This window comes from Lemur catta, chromosome 1 (assembly GCF_020740605.2).
Source record: "Lemur catta isolate mLemCat1 chromosome 1, mLemCat1.pri, whole genome shotgun sequence".
Classification (NCBI taxonomy): Eukaryota; Metazoa; Chordata; class Mammalia; order Primates; family Lemuridae; genus Lemur; species Lemur catta.
The window spans coordinates 127,129,875-127,154,318 of NC_059128.1; the positions used below are offsets into that span (position 1 = coordinate 127,129,875).

The 24,444-nt window shown below is 48.0% G+C and overlaps 1 protein-coding gene across 3 annotated transcripts in view; it reads right to left on the bottom strand.

Moving 5' to 3' along the window:
• Window positions 1–24,444, bottom strand: part of FRMD4A (FERM domain containing 4A) — a 181,977-nt gene that overhangs the window by 52,724 nt on the left and 104,809 nt on the right. For all 3 annotated transcript variants that reach the window (XM_045533693.1, XM_045533706.1, XM_045533701.1), the window contains one exon: window positions 21,283–21,369. In XM_045533693.1, coding sequence (XP_045389649.1) covers window positions 21,283–21,369 — 87 coding nt within the window. The remainder of the gene's footprint in view (window positions 1–21,282; window positions 21,370–24,444) is intronic.

Sequence of the window (24,444 nt, forward strand, 5' to 3'; positions counted from 1 at the left end):
AAGTATCACTTCTGTCTTTTCTCGGAGACCTGGCTTCCTCCAGTTTTCTACACGGCAATGCTTCAGTATTCAGGAGCTTTGGTTCGGGGACTAAAAACCAAAAATAATCACGATTAAGAACAGCCTGGGTGATTTGGGCTTGCACAGAAAAAAACTGCGAGGGAGCCACCAGGAAGTGGTTTCATGGAGACAGTGTCTGTCCCCATGGCTGGGGCTCTGGCTGATTCTAGATGTGGATTCTCGGTTTCTGACCTAGACCTGCTGCTGGGGCGATTCCCAAGGCGATCCTGGGTCTTCCACTTCCCCTCTGTGGGCCTCATTGTCCTCATGTATAAAACAGGAGATGGAAAACATTTATACACAGAGAGCAAACAAGAGTGGCTAATAAACACCGGCTTCGGGCCGCAAGTGCAACAGGGCACACTATAAATATTTAATGAGCAGGGACCTGGGTCCTGGTTTCTATTAGCGGGTCTCCCAGATCCCCACATCCTGTGCACGGCTGCAGGTCAGGGCAGAGGAAGGGGCCGTGTCTCCACTGGACTTCCTCCCCAGCCAGCATTTGTTGAGTGCTGGAAGAGCCTGCAGCGATGGGTAAACTCTCCGGATGATGCAGAAATAAAGGCTTGAGAGGAAGGTCAGTCTAGCGGCTCTAATTCTTGAGCAGGACTTCAGAGAACCTTCTTGTCCTCCTCCTGTCCCAGAGGCTGAGTCACCCAGCCTCTTAATGACCTCCCTATGAGTAACTTCCTGCTTCATCCAGAGGGGCTATTATACAGAATCAGAGCGGCCATCTGGTCCACCTCCTCCTTTCACAGATAAAGCAAGCGCACTGTAGTGAGGCTCAGGGACTGGCAGAGGTTAAACAAGTGACTCTGAAACCCATGTCTTGTCACTTCTGGTCCTGGGCTCTAACACACCACGAGTAGGAAACTCAGGACAATGAAATGAGAGCAACGTTGTTCCAGGCTTCTTATACTGGTTCTCTAATAAGAAGAATTAGACTCCTGGCCAGGAATAATCTCCAAGCTCAGAATGAAACATACAAACTAAAAAAAAAAAACCTCACTTCCTTATTTCATTTCTGCCCAGAGTTGCTACACATCCTGAGGGTTTCAGGACAAAAGGAGGGAGTTGCTGAACCCGAACCGGATGGAGCTTACAATGCGAGAGCGCCACAGAAAACCCCAAGCCTGTGCTCCCAGAGGGTTGATTTGCTGTGCCCTGGTCAGGTTCTGCTATTGCGGCACGACCCGTTGTAAGGGGCAACGGAAGCAGATATACGTTTTTAGTGTGTTGAAACCATATGCCAGAGGCTTTTTTTTTTATATTAGCTCCACAAGCATTCAATATATTTTACTTTATGCATAAATACAAGAGGAGCAAGGCCTTTGGGTTTTAGGCAACATTGAATCCGTATTCCTTTTCCAACCATCCATGTAGTGGGTGTCTACTTTCTACCAGCCGGAGCTAACAGGCAAGAGAAAGGACATGGTGCCTAAACACGTGTCTATATTTGTAAGGAGCTCACCATGTAGTTGTGAAGACAAGACCTACACAAAGTAGCCCGTATTCACACTATAGTATTATAATCAGCTCCATAATGGAATTTAAAATCATTTCTGGTTTCTGTACCAGGCTTTAAAAATTCTTATAGGGGTGCTCTGCTGCCTCATTAAGATATGTCTCATGCTTTTGTCTCAAATAATCAATATTCATGACTGTCGTTTGTTCCTGATGGCTTTGGTTCATTATTTTTAGGAGCAAGAACCCTGGCTCAGAGGTCAAGAATCCCTCCCTAGTCCCAGCCCTGACTTTGTGAGGTTTTCTACATCTTGGCTTCCGCCTTAAAAAAAAAAAAAAATCTGAGGGGGTGTGCGGGCATTCCTGCGTTCTGTGCCTGGGTTGAAGGTCAGCACTGTAAATCCAGAGAATGTCACACTGCAACTCTTTGGAATTTAAAAATAAAGTAGCTTGATTTAAACGTTTCCTACTCGTGGGGGACAATACCGAATAGTGCCCACGAAAAGTCACACTGCCTGCCACTCAATAGCTGTGTAGCCTTGGCAATTTAAATTTCTTTGTGTCTTAGTGTTTTCATCTTTGAAATAATACTAATTATAACACTTTTCTCATACGGCTGCTATATCAATGAATGAATACATAAAGTGCTTAAGATGGTGCCTGGTATATAGTTAACCCTAAAGAAATACTATGATTTTGTCCGTTCCATTCCATCACTGACATGCCAATATTATTCTTCATGTGAAAAATAAAAGTTTGGAATACTCTGAACACATATCAACCCAAAATACAGGTTTGTGTAATTTTCTTTGAAAGACGACTAATATGGTGTCATGGGCATTTTAAAAAATGTTTTCGGTTACGCTGGATTTTTTACAATGCAAGCATTAGCCTAACCCAGGATTCCCGCTCATTCATTCCTGATCTTATCCATCCAATTTCCCTGCAGTTGGACCAGTCAGTTTTAACCATTTTCCTGCTGTGACTTCTAATTTCAAAACACCCTGCAAAGGAATATGATCCAGTCTTATGCAGAGCAGAATGCGATATATTGGGGACAAATCAGGCCTTCCAAAATATGCCACCTATGATCACAGAGCATTAGCTCTCCAAATGGGTCTGAGGATGTCCTCTGTCATCTGCATGGAAACAGGGCTCCCTGGCATCTGTATTCTTCAGAGATGGCCACATACCCAGCAAAGGAAGCAATGGCTAGTTTTTCTCTGCAGCCAGCCCTAATGGAATCAAGATGTTCCTCCGGCCACAGCGGCATCCTCCTTGCTGTCAGACAACACAAGCTCTCTAAATTGATTTGGTGACTTCAGGGACAGGGGCCCAGGGCACCAGGCCTCGACCCTTTAATGGACGGCCTCTTTTTAACCCATCAGAAACCTCTTAGCTTCCTTTGGCTTGAGAGTCATTGCTAGAAGAAAACGGAGAAAGGGCTTAAGAACTGCTTAACAAGCCTATCAAGAAACAGGCAATTTTATTGTTCCCCACCGGCCCTGATTTCCTTTTCTTCCTAGAGAGCCTCTCTATTATTTTTCTGGTGTGTGCTTCAGCTTTTCTTGCAGAAAGACTGAACCATTTAGCGCATGTAAATACCTTACAGAGAAGCTGAAAGCGTTTTCCTTTTCTCATCTCTGTCTCCTGATGTCATTCCTTCCCTCCCTGCAGTGTGCCTCTGGGGGCATCGGGAGGGTCTCTGAATGGCTACAACGACCCAGTGATTGGGGATGTCTGGGTCCAACCTTGGTTTTTCCAGCAATGAGCACTGTGACCCCGTGATGTGTGGCTGAACCTTTCTGAGCTCCAATCTTTCCTTTTTTTAAAAAAAAGTCAAGGCCAAGTATACTGGTTATGACTTATCTCAGTGGGATGCTTCAAAGGGGGGAACGAATGAACCTGAGAAGCAGTTGGCACATCTGGAGAGAGGATGATCATTGGCCATTTCACCTGTTTTGGCAAAGACTTCTCTCTTTTCGGATTTGGTCAAGTTTTCAATCTTTTTAAAAATCAGGGTTTGACTACTTTGGAGGGCAGACTTTGGGCAAAAGCACATATTTTTCTATTTTTCGGGGTGTTGGCAGTTCTCTTATGCCTGGTGGCTCTGTCCAGAGGTGTGGCATCCTGGGGGCATCCCGATCTCCTCTGTGGAGGCCATCGGACCCCACGGAAGAGACTGGGCTGGTCACCAGCTCTCTAGGGAAACACGGGTGCACTCATAACCGACAGCCTGCGTTATTGACCAGAAAAGAAAAAAACGACAATATTTTAACATCCCTAGTCTTATCTTTGTGAAGGAGAAGAATAAAAATAAATAAATAAATAAATAAAAGCGAAGCAGCCAGGGCTTCAGGAATAATTCTTTGCCAGCAGCTTCTCTGCAAAACACCTAGTGCCCTAGAGTTGAAAGTCTGCTGTCGGGCAGATCGTGGTTCCGGTGGGTGGCGGGAGGCAGAGCGCCTGTCACTGACACTTCCTGTGTGAGCTGCCAGCTCCCCTGGGCAGAAGGTGCCAGGCAGCGAGATGGGCACATGGGCACCGGGCCCGGGGTCTGTGGCTTGCTCTAGAAGTCAGGCTGCTGCGGGAGGAGCAACACGCTATGGTCTCGGCTGCAGTAGTGGCTGCAGCCAGCAGAGGGGCAGAGGTGGGCCTGCCCGGCTAGGCGGGAACTTCCCACCTGGAGGGCCTGAGCCCTTGGCTGGACCTGAGCCGTGCAGGGGCCTGGGTGGGGCCACCACCCCTGCAGCTGGGCTCTGGTCCTGTATCTGCTCCGTGGGTTTCCTTCCCAGAAAGAAGTGAGGACCTTCAAGTCCAGAATTTCTGTCTTTCCAGGAGGGCTGATCTTATTTGGAGCTCGGCCTTTTTCCCTAGAGGGAATTCTGAAGTTGGCAGGTCAACTTGGGGAACTGAGGATCGGGAGGAGGACGGGCGGGGGCAGAGGGGCTTCTACTGAGCAGCCTGCCCTAAACCACTCTCTATTCACCAGGGCTGTCCCCGAGCCCCCAAACTTCCCAGCCCCAGCCTGGGCTAGCTTTCCCAGACATGCTTATATATACCTCTGCCACAGCAATTATCACCCTGCATTGTATAATAACTGTCTTTTTTACTCAAATGTCTTCCCCAAACAGACTTAAGTTCCTTGAATGTGTTTTCATGGCACTTAGCATGATGCTTGGGGGTATATCAAGCACTTGATCGTAGTTTGTTGATCGAAGGAATGAATGGGTGAAGAGCTTTATGGGGTAGGTACCATGGCAACCAAACTTCAGAGAGGTTAAGTCACTTTCTCAAGGTCACACAGATAATATATGGTGGGAGCTGGTATCTGGGCCCTCATCTGTTTGCTCAAATTTATGCTACTTCCATGAGGTGAGGAAACTCCAGTGGTTGAATCCACTTTTCTGTTAAAAATACGTTTCTAAACTGCAAGGGACATGGCAACAGGGCAGTGGCAGGTGGGGCCAGCCCAAGGAGGGAGAGTGGTAGAGCCACAACCAAGGAGCCACAGTCCTTCATATGGGCAGCGCCATTGGAACGAAACTCTATTATTCTACAGCGAGCTGGGGAAGTCTCCAGTCCCAGCAGCTCGTGGTCTCCAACTGGGATCCAAGTCCCAGGCTGGAGTGAATCTTCACAACTCATTTTGCCTAGAAACTGCCTCGGTCTGCTTGAGGGTCTTGGTTAGGAAGGGCCTAGGCCAGGCTGGACCCCTCCTGTAGAGCCCTCTTCCCCCCCCCGCAGGGGCTGGTCTGGAGCCACCAGGCAGAGTGAGGTGCAGCAGGGTCTGGCTATGGTGGGGTTTAGTGTTAAACAGGCTGACATTTTCTGGAAGGCCAGTTCAGCCTGGGTTTCCCCTTTGAATCAAGCTCATTAAGAAAAAAAAAAAAAGCCAACTTCACAGAGCTCCTAAGTATTGGATGGTTCAGCAGAAACAAGCTGTTAAGATTGCCCAAGACAAAGAGAATTCAACAAAGCAGGGTTTCCCAACCTTACACCTCCTGCCTCTAAGAAAGGAGTCTAGATTAACCAGAACTGTTCGATAATCTGCAGCACTTGAGCAATTCTCTCTTGATATCTAAGTACAATGAGCTCCTCTGGGTCCAACGGACAAAGAATAAAATCAAGGCAGAGCCCAGATGGGTGCAACTTTTTACGGTTTTCGTTTTTCCATCAACAAATCAAAGCTGTAACAAACTACAGTGCCTCCCTCCTTCCTTCTCCCTGTCTTGCTGTTTACGGGGCATTCTCGCAAAACCTTCCTTGTACGAGTGATGCTAGTTATACCTAAATCTATGAGGCCGCTACCCACAGACACATGGAGAAGTCTTCAAAATTAGCAGTGCATTGCGGCGAGCTATTAGATATTCCACTTTGGCTCCTTTTATCCATTCGACAACTGTTGAATCCATGGGTCCAGCACTGTGTTAGGCACTAAGGCTACAGCAGTGAACAAAACAGCCCAGTACATTCTCAGGAGGGGAGGGGTAAGCAAATAAATAGGAAATAAATAGGAAAACTACACAGCACAGTAAGTCACAGGATAGCAGGTTCCCAGGACAAACGGAAAGCAGGAGAGGAGGACAAGACAGGGGTTGCCATTGTTAACAAGGTGGTCAGGGAAGGTCACACTGACCTGTCATCGAGTTAATGTCAGACAGAAACCCAGGGCAGAGCTGTGCAGCTACACGGGGTGGGGTGGGGGAGAGACAGCAGGTTCAACAGTCTGGGACACCCATCTCCACCTCTCATCCCGTGCAGAATTCTCATCTACTACACCCATGGCCAATATTCATTCATTCATTCACTCACTCATTCATTCACTCATTCAAGAGATACTCGTTGAGTGTCTCCTGTTTGCCAGTCTCCATTGTTGGCTTTGATAACACACCACCAACCAGACACAGACTTCTGTAGCCACAGAGCTTATATACAATGCAGGAAAGACGGGCAGGATGTGTAAAGGGATAAATAAATCATTTCAGAGAGTGATGAAATCAATGCCTATAAGGAAATACAGGAGAAGCGGGTAGAACATCACATGGGGGAGCGAGGTTTAGAGAGGTAGCGTAGTTAAAATAGCAGGAATATAGGTTCCATTTCTTAACCATCACCTGAAGCGCCCTAAAGGCTGTTAACTCAAAAGCAAAGTATTTATCAGAATTTATAGGTCTTCCATTAAAAAAGGTGAAAATAATTTCTAGAGGAAACAAACATAAAATTCTAAAAAAAATTTATTTACAAGGAAGTGCCAAATCTCTACATGACGACATCTGACTGTTTCAATTCCCAGGGCTTAAGACAGTGCCTGGTATACAGAATGGTCAATAAAAATCAGTTGATTAAAAAAAAAAAGTCTAGGGCACCATTTGTGTGTTTGCTATGTTAGTGCAGAAAGTGCTTCAGAAAACATCAAAGGATAATGGAGTATTATTCGCCCCTAAACAAGGAAGAGAGTGCTAATAATGTGTGTATGACATGGAGGCACCTTGAAAACGTGACATTGAGTGAGGGACACAAGACACAAATGGCCACACATTGTAGGGCACCATTTGCATGAACTGTTCAGAACTGGCAAACCCACAGAGTAGGGTTTTGGGGATTGGGAAGAAATGGGCAGTGACCAGGAGGAGCTCCCTGCAGCTTTCCACTGTTTTGACAAATAAATCCTACTCTGGGTTCATCATGGATTACAAGACAGTCTTTGGTTAAAACTCATCACTTAACAGGAGCCAGCAGTCCAGGGTAAAAGAGTCTTCAATGCACCCTTTCTGCAAAAGAAGTTCCCCACCCTCGATGACGGTTCTCCTGCCAGGGTGGTCTTTTCAAATCTGCTCTGGGGGACTCTACAGATGACGACTCATCTCCCCCAACACATCAGCATCAGGGAAGCCCCAGCAGGACCTCAGGGTGCTATCCTCCTCCCCCGGAATGTGACCACGAGATGGTTCACAGACTCGTCGAGTGAGAAATCTGGCCAGGGACCAGCTTTTTAATGGGTTTGAAAACCTCAAACATAAGCTCAATTATGTACTTAAAAATACACATGTGCGTGCCTAAAAATACACACGCGCACGCAGAGGAAATTCACTCAGCTGTGACTTCTAATGCTCATTAAAGGTAGGACTGGGGTTTGGTTTCCAGTCAAATGTGGGGACCTGGAGACACCGGTGTCTAGAGGCCCTTTGGCTCTTTGCTTTCTTGCTAAAAGGCCAGAACAGGAACACTGTTACACGGAGGCTGGGCGCACTCCAGGGGGTAGAGGGACCCTGCAGAGTACATTAGATGTCAGCACATGCCTTCCAGAGTGATTATAGGGTTGGCGAAGAGACTTACAAATCCCCATGTAGCCATCAGAAACACCTTTTGGAAGTGCTAGAAAGCACTGGGTGGTTGGACAATCTACTATTTCCCTGGCCAGGGCTCTGTCAAGTGTCCCCAATCACTGACCTGACCCAGTGTGTTATGAATTATGCTTCCTGTGGGTAACTTCACCACCATGTAACTAGAGCCACAAGACAGTAAAATGGAAGTCCTGGTGGAAATCTTAAGATGAACAATATCACGAAAGAGAGCTGTGAGCAGACCATCTGGTAGGAGAGGCAAAAAGCTGGTCAGACAGGCTACCATGCTGGTTGGAAAGGTCAACACGTGCATTTGCATCTATCCCAAAGAACAAAAGCCATTCTATAAAAAAGACACCTGCACTCAAATGTTTATAGCAGCACAATTCACAATTGCAAAGATGTGGAAACAACTCAAGTGCCCATCAATACATGAGTGGATTAACAAAATGTGGTATAAGCATACCATGGAGTTCTACTTATCCACAAAAAACAATGGTGATCTAGCACCTCTTGTATTACCCTGGATAGAGCTGGAGCCCATTCTACTAAGAGAAGTATCTCAAGAATGGAAAAACAAGCACCACGTGTACTCACCATCAAATTGGTATTAACTGATCAACACTTAAACGTGCACATACAGTAATAACATTCATCAGGTGTCGGGCAGGTAGGAGGGGGAAGGAGGGGATGGGAATATTCACACCTAATAGGTGCAGTGCGCACCGTCTGGGGGATGGACATGCTTGAAGCTCTGACTCAGGTGGAGCAAAGGCAATATACACAACCTAAACACTTGTACCCCTACAATATGCTGAAATGAAAAAAAAATAAAAAATACAGAATATTAAAACAAAACAAAACAAACAAAAAAACCACGTGCCTTTGTTTGCCTGCAACAGCCCTGGTTTGTCTGACATCATAGGACAATTATTAACAAGTACTCTTTTCACTCTCAAAAGTGTCCTGGTTTGGCTATTAATGCTCTGTGGTCACCAAAGACAAAGAACTTCGATTTCACTTATGTCACAGTCAAATTCATAGAAACAGAAAGTGGGATCGTGGTTGCCGGCTGCTGGGAAGAGAAGAAATGGGGAGTTATTGTCTAATGGGTAGAGTTTCAGTTCCGTAAGATGGAAACAGCTCTGGAGATCGGTTGTGCAAGAGTGTGAATCTACTTAACACTCCTCAACTGTACACTGAAAAATGGTTAAGATGGTAAATCTTATGTGAATTTTATCACAATTTTAAAAAATCTTCTGGTTAGATGACTCTGAAACCTCTCTCCCACAACTGGGGTGTAAAACGTTGAGGGGGTGGAAACTGAAAGAGCATTTTTAGAGATAGGTGCTGTGAAGCTCTCTGCTACCCAGAGGTGGAAGGTAGAAGATACCTGCTGGTCCCCTCAAATCTGGCAAGAGAAGATTCACTGGGATCACCTAGCGAGCTTCACTGGTGTCCCCTGAAGTCACACCAACTGAAGGAGGGATGGAGCCCAGTTGGGAGAAGGGAGCGATTTAACTTTATATCAAGTTTGGAGCTTTGATTGCCATAAAGGACTGGATTTCTAATTTCTTAATCAAAGCTCATTTTGATCTTTAAAGTGTCTGCATGACTTTGTATTGGGACACATTTAAAGAAACAGTGGGAGATAAAAGAGATTTGCCTCTGAGTCCCCAATAGTCAATATCCTTATAATAGCAAAGTCTTTCGTTTTTAAGCCAGAGAAACCAAATCTGTTCCTAAGTTGCTACTGGTTCACGGTTGCTTTTGGAGTGAATGAGGCTAGTGGATGCTGTTTTGCAGTGGTTTGGAATCCAATGACAGCATTTGGTTTTGATTTGCTGCTTCCAATTACATTCAAGGTCAACGGGGCTCCCGGAGTAGTGGGAATGCGCGTCTGCTGAGTTACTGAGGAGCTAGTCAGTCCCAAGGGGGCTGCTGTGTTGTCTGGCTGGGTGTTTATTTGCATGTTAGAAATGCCGAGCGTTGTGTTTGACCTCTGCTATACACACGACCAACGTGGCTGTTTATGTGGCCTTTCTTGGTGCCAGTACATGCATTTATTCAGGGGCCAGGGTGGACAAGACGTCCGGGAGACCAGGCATTGGTGTGGGAAGTGGATGAGTCCTGGGAGACCTCATGCCTCAAAAGACACATCAGCTGGGGAAGAAGAACTCTTTTTGGTCACTGAACTAGATCTAGCTTGAGCTTTGTCTCAACTGGAGAACAAAGACAGTCGGGGTTACCTACTACGAAATTGGCATGTTCCCCGCCTACCACTTCCTTCTGGAAAAACATTGCCCTTTCTTTCGTCCTTTTATTCATTCCTCACCACTTCTGGCTTTAAAATAAGCAGGTCCTCTTGTTCCATCCCACTGCCTCCTGTTTCTAGTTTTAAGATTCCCTCAATGTAAGGATTCCTGGTCCACGGGTATGAACCACCTGGCTGAGGAGGGAACTGAAGCCCAGGGAAGTGACTCATCTGGCAGAACTGGAGCCAGACTGAGGTTGTCTTGACTTCTGGGCCAGATACCTTGCGAATAATGGCAGGGTGCCTGGGGTGGGGCAGGTGCGTAGCACCCAAGGACACGTCAGGCCTAGAGACTGACCCCAGAGGCAATTTGAGGGGATCCTCCAGAGCTTGACTGTGCCTGCCCCAAGAGGTGCCTCTAAGCCTGTCACCTGGGAGAGATTTAGACCTGCCCCTCCCTGGGGATAACTACATTTCTTTCCTGCTTTGCAGAGAAACGACTCCCACGTGATAACTTCTAAGAATCATCCACCTGGATGGGGCAATGCTTTTATTTTTTTCTGCTCACAGATCAACCTTCCTCCAAGGTGACAGTCTGACACCAGCACAAGCTTCAACAAGAACACAGCAGGCTACGAGGTGGTGCCCTTGAAGGCTTGGCTGACTCAGACAGACCAGGCTAGGATGGCCTTCGCAGGAACCTGTGGGAAACGAGGGACCCTGGGTTCCCAGACCCGATGACCAAGGAAAAAATGAATCCTCTTAACAAAGAGATGTTGTTTGTTCTTCTAGATGATCTTGCCCTTTGCATTCAGGATAAAAGAGACTGTAACAACATTTGCTATGTCAAGGGCGATGGCGCTTTTATCTTGGGGAATGGCAAACTCTTTGAGAAGCAAAACTTATTCAAGTGGAAGAAAATCAGACTCCATCCTGTGTCTTGCAGCCCGCATTTCACAGATACAAAAATAAGTTGTTGGCCGGGCATGGTGGCTCACGCCTGTAATCCTAGCCCTCTGGGAGGCCGAGGCAGGAGGATCGCTCGAGGTCAAGAGTTCAAGACCAGCCTGAGCAAGAGCGAGATCCCCGTCTCTACTAAAAATAGAAAGAAATGATCTGGACAGCTAAAAATATACAGAAAAAATTAGCCGGGCACGGTGGCGCATGCCTGTAGTCCCAGCTACTCGGGAGGCTGAGGCAGGAGGATCGCTTGAGCCCAGGAGTTTGAGGTTGCTGTGAGCTAGGCTGACGCCACGCCACTCTAGCCCGGGCAACAGAGTGAGACTCTGTCTCAAAAAAAAAAAAAAAAAAGTTGTTTATCATGACTTTTGAACAACACAAGAGGTGAGCTAATAGCACCCAAATTCTTCTCTGGTCAAGAGAATTCTCCTTAGGGTCTTGAAGTGGATGTGAAGCTCACTGACTCACAGAACACTTTTCCTTCTTAAAGGTGTAACTGCTCTAGGAAGGAATTTGACTTTGACTCAGGCTAAAATGTCTCCACAACAACAAAAACAACAACAAAGTAGAATCCCATAAAGTTCCTCTTTAACGGCCTGTACGCAGAGCAGCAGTCCTTAAATTTCACGACATCTATCGGAGTCACCTCAAGAGTCTGCAGAAACAGACTGCTGAGTCCCATCTTCTGAGTCTCTAAGTCTCAGCTGGGGACCCCGAGCTAGCGTGTCTGACATGTGCCCAGGTGACAAGCCTGCTGACTGGTCCAAGGAACACACTTTGAGAACCAGGGCTGGGAGGATGCCGTGCCATGTGGACCTGCAGGATGGAAGGGCCCATGCCCTCTGCTGGAGTCACTCTCAGCTACAGGGAGCCACCTAGCCCAGGTCACGTCCCCCTCCCTCCCTGGGGGTCACCTGGATCTAAGGAATGGTTGATGCGGGTGGATCAGGCACAACCTCCAGCCTCAACGGCTGTGGCAATGGCTCGGAGGGTTACTCCAGTGCTGTGTCCCAGGTTTAGGGACACCTCACTGGGACTGTATCACAGCTCAGCTCCTCCCTCGGCCTGGCCCTGCTGTTTTCCCCTTCCCCTTTGGTGTTAATCCCAAAGCACACCCCCGGCGTGCAAATCCATCTTGGACTGCTTCCCGGCGAGCCTGATGTCCCACACTCAGGAGGAGACAGTCACTGAAACGGCCCCTGCTCAGAGAGACCACTCCTGACCACGCGCCAGCCCTGCCACTCTTCCTTACTCTGATTTACTGTCTTCATAGAATTTAACGTCCTGACACTGCATGTTACAGATTTATCTAGTGTTATCATTTGACTGCCTTCCCCCGTGGACTGCAAGCCCTGCGCTGGAGGGACCTTGTCTCTTGCGTTCACTCTCTGCGGTATCTGCAGAGTAGACAGCAGGGCCCTGCCCCTCACAGGCACTCGGACAACATTTATTGAAAAGCGAATGAACTTCCGGGCGGGAAGAGCTGCACATCCTCACCAGCAACTCTAAGAGTTTCAGTGAACTGAGAAGTCTAGGAAAATAGGTGGCGCTTCCAAAAGTGTTGTCTGTCATCGGTGATACCTTAAATTTGCTTAGTACTTTATGTTGTTTTCTCTAAAAAGCGGTCCATTCCATATTTACAGCAACCCCATGTTGTTATAAATAGGGGTCACTCTCAGGGGTTGGGAGGAGAGAAACCAGCCATGGTTAGGCTGAGTGACTTGCTCAGCCAGGAGCCCGTGGCCAACACGGCCCACATGGAAATGTTGGTCTCGCGGGTCTGGACCCCGGACTCTGCCTCTGTGTCATCCTCGGAGGCAAACCCAAGTCAGTTCTCAGTGAGACTCCCGGTAAGTCTGACTTTCCCCCGGGAATCCTCATGGGGGGACATTTAACTGGAGAGGATGTCACATCCAACACCCTCTACTGAGGCCCCGTGCTCCAGCACTGCGCTTTCAGGTGACTGCAGTTCTCATATGGGAGAAGAGGCTGGGCTTCCCCTTCTAAAGGGGGAGGATTCCGCCCTGTCTGATGTTGGCAGCTGGAGAAGGGATATGTCTAGGATTGACACTTTGAGAATGGGATCTCAATTTGCATAGAATACCATTATGTTTTTTTCCTTTTTTTTTCTTGGAGAGTTATTTTATTTATTTATTTATTTATTTTTTTGAGACAGAGTCTCGCTCTGTTGCCTGGGCTAGAGTGAGTGCTGTGGCGTCAGCCTAGCTCACAGCAACCTCTAACTCCTGGGCTCAAGCAATCCTCCTGCCTCAGCCTCCCGAGTAGCTGGGACTACAGGCATGCGCCACCATGCCCGACTAATTTTTTCTATATATATATTTTTAGTTGTCCAGATAATTTATTTCTATTTTTTAGTAGAGATGGGGGTCTCGCTCTTGCTCAGGCTGGTCTCGAACTCCTGACCTCAAGTGATCCACCCGCCTCGGCCTCCTAGAGTGCTAGGATTACAGGCGTGAGCCACCGTGCCCAGCCAAGAGTTATTTTTAAACAGCAGATTCTGGTAACTCCCTGTCCCTCACCCCTCAGCCCCCACTATCCATCCTCCCTGCCCCCGGCAGGCTGAGGACCCAAGGCCAGGGCCTGTCACCCAAAGGCACTGAACCCTCCCAGGCCCACTCCACAGTGCCCTGAGATGTGATGTCAACGGAGGAGGCCCTTTGATCCTACACCATGAATGAGTCCGTGAAAGCTGCGAAATGCTAAGAATGCCGAGTGCATTAAGTGGAGTTTCCCCCCAAGTATGCAGAGTGCGGTTTCCAAGCGGAATACTGATGCTGGAATGAGGGAGGTGCCCACCCAGCACCGGCCAAGGCAAAGGGCCCTGCACCCAGACAGTGCTTGGGGCGCAAGCCGGCAGAAGCAGCTGAACAGTAAGTCAGCAGCGCACTCAGCAGGGTGTGCGCCACGCAGCACCATTTAGCAGGGCCACGCCCCTGGGAGTTGGCATGCAGCTGATGGAATATTTCCTGTAAACATTATTTTCCCTTCCTGCCTCATCATCTCATTTAGTTCAAAAATCTTTACTCATCTGGGGATGTGAAAGTAATGCATCAATTCCCAGAGCCAACGCCCCTGCTTCTGAGACACTCTTAGGAATCAGAGGAAGCCACGCCGGCTGCTTGGGGACAGGGGGCCAGACCATTTACTCTGGCTCCCTCTCCTAATGCCTCAGAGGGGACCCCGCAGTGCTCCTAAGTGTGCATCTAAGTGTACATAAAAGCCCCTCTAATTGCACATCGAATAAATAAGTAAATGCTGTCTGCTGAGTATGTAACAAGGACCGGCGTTGCCATTCTCTCCCAGCGGGTAGATTTCATCAGACACGGGCTGTGAGTGGCTGCATTTGTAAGTGATGGTTTACAGATATTCCATATCCCTTGCAGGGAAGGTTTTGTGCTGCCACTTGCTTCTCGCTTTATGCGGACAGCCTCAGACACAGCCTGCAGGAGGGATCTTTGTTTGAACTTAGTGCCCTTCTGTTCAATGGCTTCTGATGACCGGAGAGCTGCTCTGTCTATAGGTTTGCAGAGTGCAAAATACAGGGATCTGACAGAGAACGGGGCTTAGCCTGGTGCTGGTGGTAAGTTGAGTCTTTTAGTGCCTCGTAGCCTCACAGTAGGGACACTGCAGGAAAGGGGCAGCCTGCCCCAGAGATCAGAGCTCTCACACTTTCTCAGGCTTTGATCTAAGGAATGCAAGGACCCCTCCTTTAAAGAGGAAGCATATGGGAGACAGATTTTATCTAGCCTTATTATCTCTGCTCCATGGGACCCCAATTCTGCCAGAGTTAGTAAACAACGCCTCTTCAATAGGCGTCATTTAATTTTCATTCAAATGTTTTCAGGGAAGAGGAAAACCTACTTCGTGCACCAGCCCAACTGCCCCAGACTTGCAGAATAGCTGATTCGAGGCATGAGGCTGTTGATGGTCATTTTCCACGGCTGGCATTTTTTTCTGATGCTTTAGGTCTCTTTACCCGACTGTAAATGCAACCTAAGGCGAAGCTCGATTTACCTTAAGAGCCCAAATGCCAATCTGACACCATTTCACCATTGCCTGCAGTTCACAGCCTCACTTAGGCAGAGCTCATTTCGACACCCCTATGCATGATGCGCGAAAATGCAATCTGGTGACTAGGATAAAACAGGGTCAAATAATTGCTGCAAGATTTGTTCTTATGCCACTGCCACTTTCCTTCTACCTCCCTCACCATTGCTGCGCCAAGACAGACACGTAGATCCTGTCCGCCCTGGGACCCTGAGGCTGTGTCCACAACTGTGCAGCAAGACGGCCAGCCACAGCCACAGGGAGGAAGGTTCAAGAACCCAAAGGGACGTCTCCAGTGCCACACGGTGTTTGAGTGGGAACAAGAGCTCGGAAGTGGGCGGCAGGCAGAGTGAGAGGGAAAACATCAGGGGTGAAGGACGGAAGCAGGATTTACTGCAGGCTGCTGAGAGGACAGTTCATGGTGTCTCATAAAGGATTCTGCAACTGGCCGGGCGCGGTGGCTCACGCCTGTAATCCTAGCACTCTGGGAGGCCGAGGTGGGTGGATCATTTGAGCTCAGGAGTTCGAGACCAGCTTGAGCAAGAGTGAGACCCCATCTATACTAAAAATAGAAAGATATTAGCTGGAAAACTAAAAATATATAGAAAAAATTAGCCGGGCATGGTGGCACATGCCTGTAGTCCCAGCTACTGGGGAGGCTGAGGCAGGAGGATCGCTTGAGCCCAGGAGTTTGAGGTTGCTGTGAGCTAGGCCGATGCCACAGCATTCAAGCCCAGGCAACAGACTCAGACTGTGTCTAAAAAAAAAAAAAAAATTCTGCAACCTATCAGGTGCTGTTTGGGAGTCTGCCTGATATTTTTAAAAGAACTCATAGATGCAAGCTAGGGCCAGTATTCCGCAGAATATGCGTGCATTACAGATTTTGATGTTTTCTAGTCTTGTTTGCTGCTTTTTCTAGGGCATTTTGAGGGCTGCTCTGCACACATTTTTCCAAAATACCATCAAGGTTCACCTTCAGAAGTTCAACATTTCTGAACACACACGAAAGCCAAACCCAGTCTGCAAGGTGTCCCCACGTGTCTAGCTGTCCCTGGCACGTGTACCCTGAAGGCAAAGAATCTGTGTTGTTTTGCTTTTCTGTGTTTTACAAAGCTCAGCAGCTTGTGTTTTGGGTGGTGCTTCAGGAAGGCAGAGAGCCTGTCTGTTTAGAAGGTTCAGGTAGCCGATGGTGGGGCCAACAGTTTTCTCTTTTCCTCTCCACCTGTGAGGTCCTTTGCATTTTACACCATCTTCCCAGAGCCACCAAACTCCAGGGTGAGGATTAAGTGACTCAGGGTGAACTTTGAAACTAGAATGGAAAACTGCATCCCAACTGGAGAACCTGAAATACGCTACAGTGCTGCCCATGTTTGGACAGTCACCAGCCACCCCTCCTCAGTGGCTTAGTATTATTATTTTTGGTGGCCCATGTGGAAACACTTGAGTGGCTTCTCAAGGCGGCTGCTGAGTGACTCTAGTTGTGCTAGTGGGTTGTGACGCTATCAGAGCTGTGCATGCCAGCAGAAGCCTCTAGATCTTTCAAAGGAAAGGCAGCAGGCCCAACCCTGCCACTGCCTCTACTTGAATGTTAGCCCTTCTTCTTGCAGTGCCATGTGACAGCTGCCGTAACTGGGTCAGAGTGTCAGGGAGGGCCTCTGCCCGCCGCTGGGTGGGAGCAGCTGCCTGGGCTGGAGATGCAGCTGCTGCTGCAGAAGCCTCCAGGCGCACAGAACTGGGACTGGACACCGCTCCCTTTCCTGAACGTCCCTGGAGGCTCAAGGTGGCGGAGATGTGCCAGGTGCCGGAGCCAGGAGGGTGTGGCGCCCCCTGGAGGGCCACTCCTCAAACACCGCTTGCCAGCGTCCCCGCTTGGGGCCTCCGCAGCCTTCCATGTGCACGGACCCTGCTGAGCCAGGCTGACCTTCCCAAGTCTGAGCTGTCAAAGGAAGCACAGATGGCTGCAAGTGGTGGTCTCGGTCTCTAGTTGCACATCAGCAAAACCACTGCAGGGCCTTCTACATGCTCAGCGGCCAGAGATGTGATGAGTGTTCCTGGAGGACAGCGTGGCATCTAGACATTCCAGCAGTTTCATGTGAGTTTCTGATGTACAGCTGATGCTGGGAACCACTGGCCGAGGCTGGCTGCAGTGGCGAGAACTTTGTAATCCCGGCACTTTGAGAGGCCGAGAAGGGAGGATCACTTGAGGCCAGGAGTTCGAGACCAGCCTGGACAACACTGCAAGACCCTGGCTCTACACAAAATTTAAAAAATTAGCCAGGTGTGGTAGTACACACCTGTAGTCCCAACTACTCAGAGGCTGAGGTGGGAGGATCACTTGAGCCCAGGAGTTTGAGGTTATAGTGAGCTATCATGGTATCACTACACTCTAGCCTGGGCAACAGAGCAAGACTGTCTCCAAAACAAACAAAAAAATGCAATAAATAAATATAAAGCAATCCTTAGATGTGAAGTTTTAAGGGAAAGGAAAATCAGATTCGAGACTAGCCTGGGCAACATAGCGAGAGAACCCACCTCTGCAAAAAATATTAAAAAATTAGCCAGGTGAGGTTACAGAGAGCTATGCTCACGGTACTACACTCCAGCCTGGGCAACAGAATGAGACTTTGTCTATTAAAAAAAAAAAAAAAAGGAACCACGGGCCCAGAGGCACAGCAGACAGACATTTGGCATTCCGGATGAGAAGTCGCATCGATACTATTCATTCTCATGTACATGCATCTCTTTAGATGCGGAGCTCTGGAACCAGGGTGTGTGCTTCTTGTACTCTCAGAGATACACGTGTGCCTTAAATGTAACAAATATGGCCTTTTTATGATGGGGACGGTGTTGGCGATAAGAAAAGAAGAAACACCCTGATGCGGCATTGCCGTGGCTGGGACTTCTGAACCGCGGCTGCAGTCAAGAGCTGGCTTTGCCTTTCAGTCCGTGTGTCGTCCCAGCAGAGGTGGGTGCCCCTGAAGCTAACAGAGCTGAGGCTTTGCTTCCCTCGCGTGCCTTTCAAAGAAAGGCCTGTTCTTAGTTCTATATTCAGATTGCACTTTCATTTTCTAAGCGGCGGGTGCTCCAATTTATACAAGCTTCAAGGGCCCGTGTGACAGATCCTGCACCTCGCCATGGCTGTTGTGACAGGGCACTGAATGCTGCACTCAGAGTCACTGGGGTGCCCACTGCCTCTGTGCCTCCTCTCCCTGTCCAGGCGCCGGCTCAGCTCTGCTCTGGAAATTTCTGCTGCCCTTGAGCTCCGACTGAACACCCGACTGCCTATTGGTCACAGCTCCTTGGAGGTCCCATGAAAACTCCAGATTTGCACGTCCTAAAGTGCACGCACTGTCACCCCCAGGTCTCCTCTTTTCTTAGAGCCCATGCTCTGGTCGGCCTGAAGCCTGGGCTGCCCTCCTCCTCTCGCTGCCACCCTCTCCTGACACAGTTGATGAGTAACCCTACCTTCCCAATGTCTGGGGTCTCTTCTCCACTCCTGTTACTGAGAGCCGGCCTCCAGCCCCGCCAGGTGTGACCTGTACTCCGGTAACGATGCCCCGGCTCCCCCATCCACCCTCCACACAGCTGCCAGCGGATGCTGCTGTGACAGTACAGACCTGACACGGGACTCCTCTGCTCCAGACACGGGCAGGCTGCTGCCGCCTACAGAGGACAAAGTCCTCTTGGCAGAGCCCCCAAGGTCTCCAGGAACCAGCCTGCTCTCCTCTCACCTGGAGTTCCAGCGTGGAAGGTGCTGGGTCCCCCTCCCCCACTGTCACACCATGCTGTCCCCTCACTGTGCTTGTCATGCACCCTGGCCTCTCTCCTGCAGGCCTCCCCACCCCGCTCCTCCATCTGCAAAGCTCTGCATCCCTGAGGATGCTCCTTGCTCTTGCTTCCTCTGTGAGGACTTTTCCCTCCCTCCTTGAACCCACCACCACTGACCCTCGAGGACATCTGTGGTGGCACTTAGACCCTGGCTCAGTTATTACACACATCTCTCCCCCTGACAGACAGGGCAGGCCTGGGGGACGGGATTTACTTCTCATTTATCTCAGTGCCCAGTGGTGTGCTCGGCACATAACAGTAAAACAATGGCCATTTTTGAATGAATGAATGAATGAATGAATGAGTGAGTGAGTGAGTGAATGAATGAATAAGTGAATGAATGAATGATGGCCCTGATAGCTCCACTGTCTTTCAATTAACAGCCCTGGGAATTCTAACTTCCTCCTCAAAGACCACAGAAACACAAATTATTTTAAATAACAACACAGTCTTGAGTTATAGCCAATGGCCTGGAAAACTATATTGACCTTTTAACATTTTTAATTCACCGACCTAGATAAGTTCCACAGATCATTACAAATTCTCTTATTCAATCACTGATTATTTGGCTTCTACTTTTCCTGATCTTGAAGCCCGTTTTAGAGTCTCATACTAAGAGTTTGAATTTCCCGAGCCCTTGCTGGGTTTTATAGACATCAGGTGCCATCTCGTTACCTCCTTAATCCTCGTTAGAACCTCAATTAGAGACATACAGACAGTTTAAACATATTAGTAATCAATTGAACCGAACAAGCATGAATACTTGTTAGCATGTCTTTCAACAAGCTTAGAGGGAAAGGAGATTTCAACCCGGATTTTAATGAACTCGGGTACAGATCTCAATTATTCACGTGGGCCTAGGTCTTCCCCCGCCGTGGGCACGAGAAGCTGGATGTTGCGCAGCCGGGATTTTGTTAGAGGCTCTAGGAGTAATTCCTGGCTTTTGCATGCAGGAAAAACAGGCAGATTGAAAGGAAAGGAGAGTCGACGTAAAAAGATGGAGGGAGGGAAGAGAGAATTCTAGAAAAAAAGAAACGGTAAATTAAGGCCACGTGGAGAAAAGGCCCAGGGGAAACAGGAAGAAAGCTATAGGGAGAAATAGGTATATAGACCCTACGAACTAGGAAAGTCAGAACACAGGTCCAATTCAGTTCTTGCTGCATATAAATGGAAACCGAGAGGTTTGGAGATAGCCACACACAACACATCCCTCTGAATAGTTCCCAGCACACAATTCCTGCATCCTTTGCTCAGCATCTTCTCTTAGAGCATAGCTGACTGACTGACCTATAGAGTGAAAATCCTCCCCAACATAAGGCCAATTTTTTCCCTACCCACTTAATAAAGAAGCTGGGTAAGGACCGATGTTAAGTAGATAGACCGTGATCAACTCAGACATACAGTGCGGGTTTCCATCCTGTTCGTGGATACAGCGGCTTGGAAAGCAATCTGGAATGACATAATGGCCCAATAGTGCTTTCTCTCTGCTAAACCAAATGTGGTTTTGATAGGCTTTGAACACGCATTTCACGTTTGAACTGTATGCCACCTCGCTGTCACTCTCTGCCGGAGAATGACAGCGCTCGCCTCGGAGATATTTTTCCATTATGATTTTTCAATTTGTTCTGGTCTGAAAAATATGTGTAAATGAAAACAGAAAATTCAAACTCTGTGCCTGTTTTAAACATCTCGTTCTGGGTGTAGCAGGACTTTGCCAACAGGTACTTCTCTGCTTCCCTTTCCTCTTCGGCAAATGACCTTATTTTCTGAACACTTCCACTGTGCCAGAAAATGTTTGCCGGATTTCCAGGAACTCTTTTCTTTATTTTTCACCTCTTTTTGACCCATAATCTTTTTTTTTTTTTTTTTTTTTTTTTTTTAGCTCTTCCACCTCCCCCTACCCCATCCCAAAAACCTTCAGGAGAACTCAGATTGGCCCCAGGATTCAAGAGAGACGTCACCTTATTTTCCCAAAGTTATACAGCCTCCCTCAGCCCCCTGGAAATTAAGGAACATGACAGCCCCTCAAAAGTTCTTTTGCCCATCTCCTCTGGGGGGCGCCTAAGCCAGTCACCTTACTTTGAGTAATCATAACGGCTCAGGTTTCCTTAGAGACAGGGAGAAAAAATATTTACCCAGGGAACTCAGAACGGATTACTGTGGATAATTTGTATACACTTAAATTAGCAGGGGACTGGTGAGCCCGTAGGCTGCACGGTGTTGGCATTTTTACGCATTCCCACCCCTGTGTTCCTCTCTCGATCTGAGAGCCATTAAACCCACACGAGAGAACACCCTTACCTTCCTTGGCTTCACTTTGTCGTGGTAGTCATACTGGAAGATTCCTTTGTAGCTCAGCCCCAGCCACCACGGGATACCCTGCTTGTCCTAGGAGGTCGAAAGGAGCTTGAGTAAATTCAGGGCGGGAGAAGGACGGCACCAACCAAGAGGAGATTCCCAGAGCAGCTGAAGACAAGGGGAATCCAATTTCCTTCGACTGGATCGAGCCCACCTGTCTACCTTTTACCTTAACAGGTGTGCCCAGTAGCTAAGGATGCTCAGTTATGTGAACGGGGGGACATGGGAAGTGCCCAAGGCTGGGGACCGGGCTCTGTTCCTAAGCAGGCACACAGCAGGGTCTCTTCCCCCTTTATAAATAAGCAGAGAGTGCCCTGTTCTTTGTTTTTTTTCTTCTAAGACTTTAGGCTGTCCATGCCGGGGCCCTCACTCACCACTAAGGAAAATTTGAGAGCTGTTGCACATTCTTAGAAAAAGACCTTCTGAGCAGAGAAACTGTCATCGGCTGTCAGAGCTAGAGGGGCTGTGGAGTCAATGGAAAGTGACTCCTCTCATTTTAAGGACAAATCACAGCAAAGAGCTGGCCCGGCTTCACTCAGGACCCTCCGCAGCCCCAGCCAGCCGATGGCGGTGCAGGCTGGAAGGTGTCACCCCTGAGGTCCTGCTCACCCAAGATCACAGCTGGGTGCCAGGCGGGATGAGGTGGCAAAATCAAAGCCAAGACATTCTCAGAACGGAGTCAGAAACACCACATCTCTGTTGATGCCTTGAACAGAGACCTCTCATCACCTGAGTGTAATCTGCAATTCTACATTCAAATAGAATGATTCTGAATCGTTAACGCAAGCTGCCAAATGCTAATGTTTTATAGTGTGCATCACCAAGCAGTTTTTCCCTAGATATGTCCTGTCCTACGTGCCAAGGCTCTGAATAACCTAATACACCCCTATCATGGGTGTCTCGAAAACTCACAATTGGCACAATGGTTTTGACATATTTGTGGGGTGTGAGTTATTTCAAGAGAAGCAAAAGAGACACATTTTGAAACATTTTTAAAGCTTCAGGTATATGATTTCGTTAAAAAATGTGAAAGGTAGTGTAAAATCCTTGTCTTAAACCCTGGTCTCTAGGAAGTAGCTGTGTGCAATGCAATGGTTTCAGAGACTAGAATGAGAAGAAACCCAATGCTACTGCAACATCAGATGGCCCAGATAAGTGCTGTCTTTACACCAGCACATCACAAGGCCACCAAACAGTGAGCCTGGTGCAGGTGACTCAGGCCTGCTTGGACTCCTGCTCTTTTTCCATATTAGTAGCAGAGCGACTCCTTACACTTTTGGATTCCCAGAGCCAAGCACCCATACTGATTTGGCACCTTGGAAAACACAAGCCCTGCTTCTGGGTCTCTAACAAACTGAAATAAGAGCACATTTCTAAGGTTCTTTGGGAAGGCAGAAAGTATATATACATATATATCTCAGAGACAGCTTTTTATTAAGTTCTAGGGCTGACAAAGAAACAGACCACAGGTTTAAGCAAGTTGAAAGACCAGATGGAGTTTCCTCTATATCAAATATCCTTCCAATATTCACAAGACTTTTATAGGGGTAGTCAGGGAGGCAAGTTTCTTAATCTCTCTTTTAATCACAAGAGATGGAAGTGAGCTAACATTTAGGACAAACAGCCAACCAGAGAATATAGTCCAGGAATTCCTAAATTTCTGGTTCCCATCCTTGAGTATAGACTTCTTGGCTATACATCACCATGGAGTATTTCCGCAATGGAGAGAAAACCTCACAGGTGAATTCCTATGAAATGCCCCTTATCATAATGTTAGAAACTGTTGTTGGAGTCTTATGTTTCTTTTATGGTAACAAGATGGAGAGACGGAAGCTCTCCCTAGCAGGGCTGTTAACACCGGCCACCAGCACGGCTGAATTTGCAGCCTCTTCTCATGAAGAACTGAATTGCTTTTGGGGGAGCCGACTGTCCCCTACTGCAGTGGCCACGGCCCAGGCACAGCCTTGCACAGGGTCATCTCCTTAGAGGATCCACCTTTCTATTAATAATACGGGACAGGGAAGGCCCCAGGAGGCCAGGTCACACTGCTCATGACAGACCGTAGCTTAGGCTAAGGGCAAGGCTGGCTGTGATGGCTGTAGGGGTTTCTGGAATGATGGTGAAGAGGGATTTGGAACTTCCATGCAGGAGAGAAGAGTTTTGGCAGGACATCGGGAGGAATTTAACCATTGCAGGCATTAAACAATCCTGAGCCAAGCTGTGGCATGAGACTGGGCTCCATAAGTGTAGTTCCAACATGTGTCCCCAGCACGGAAATGCATACACCCAACCACCCCATTCAACTCTCAAGGAACATTTACTCAGTAAATATTTACTAGGTGGGCATCTACTATGTGCCAGGCACTACGCTGGGTTCTGGGAATATACAATAGAATGTGACACCTAGTCTTTGCCATCACAAGCCCGCACTTTAGCAGATGCTGTAGGCAATTTAGCGCATGCCGATGGCATGCAAAGTGTCATGCAAGCTACCACGGCTGGTGCAAAATGAATGAAATGTGGTGCATGTTCTAGTCTAAAGGAATTAAAAATAGAGTTGGGTGGAAACAGGGGGAAAGGCATTGGTGGATGAGTAAGTAAGAGAATCTCAGGTTGGGTGGTGGAACTGCTTGAGTTCAGAAGTGTCTTCTGATCTTTTGTGGCCGGACTCTGGGCAACGACTTAGTTACACTCCTCATGTGAGGGTAAATTAAGGAAGGGGAAGGAAGGGAACTTGTCCGTCTCAGGGGCTCATGGTGGGCCATCTTTATCTATTATTTCAAAGAAGAGATCCCAATCTGGAATATGATGGATAAAATGAAAGAGAATTTAGAACGGGGTCAAAGTCAGCACTGGGCTTGGCCATCACAACATTTAAGAAGACAGGTAATGTCTTCAAAAACAGTCACGTACTCAATTTGTCAGGCTATTAATAATTAATAACAGTTCTCCTCCTGTTAAAGCTGCCTTTGTGGTGTTTGACCACCACGAGAAACACTAGATTCTGCTGAAAGTTCTTGTTCTTTCTCTTACAGTTCCTTGTATTTGGATGGAGTCTACCTACTGATGTGCTCTGTGGTCTCATCTGCCAAGATTCTTCTGAGA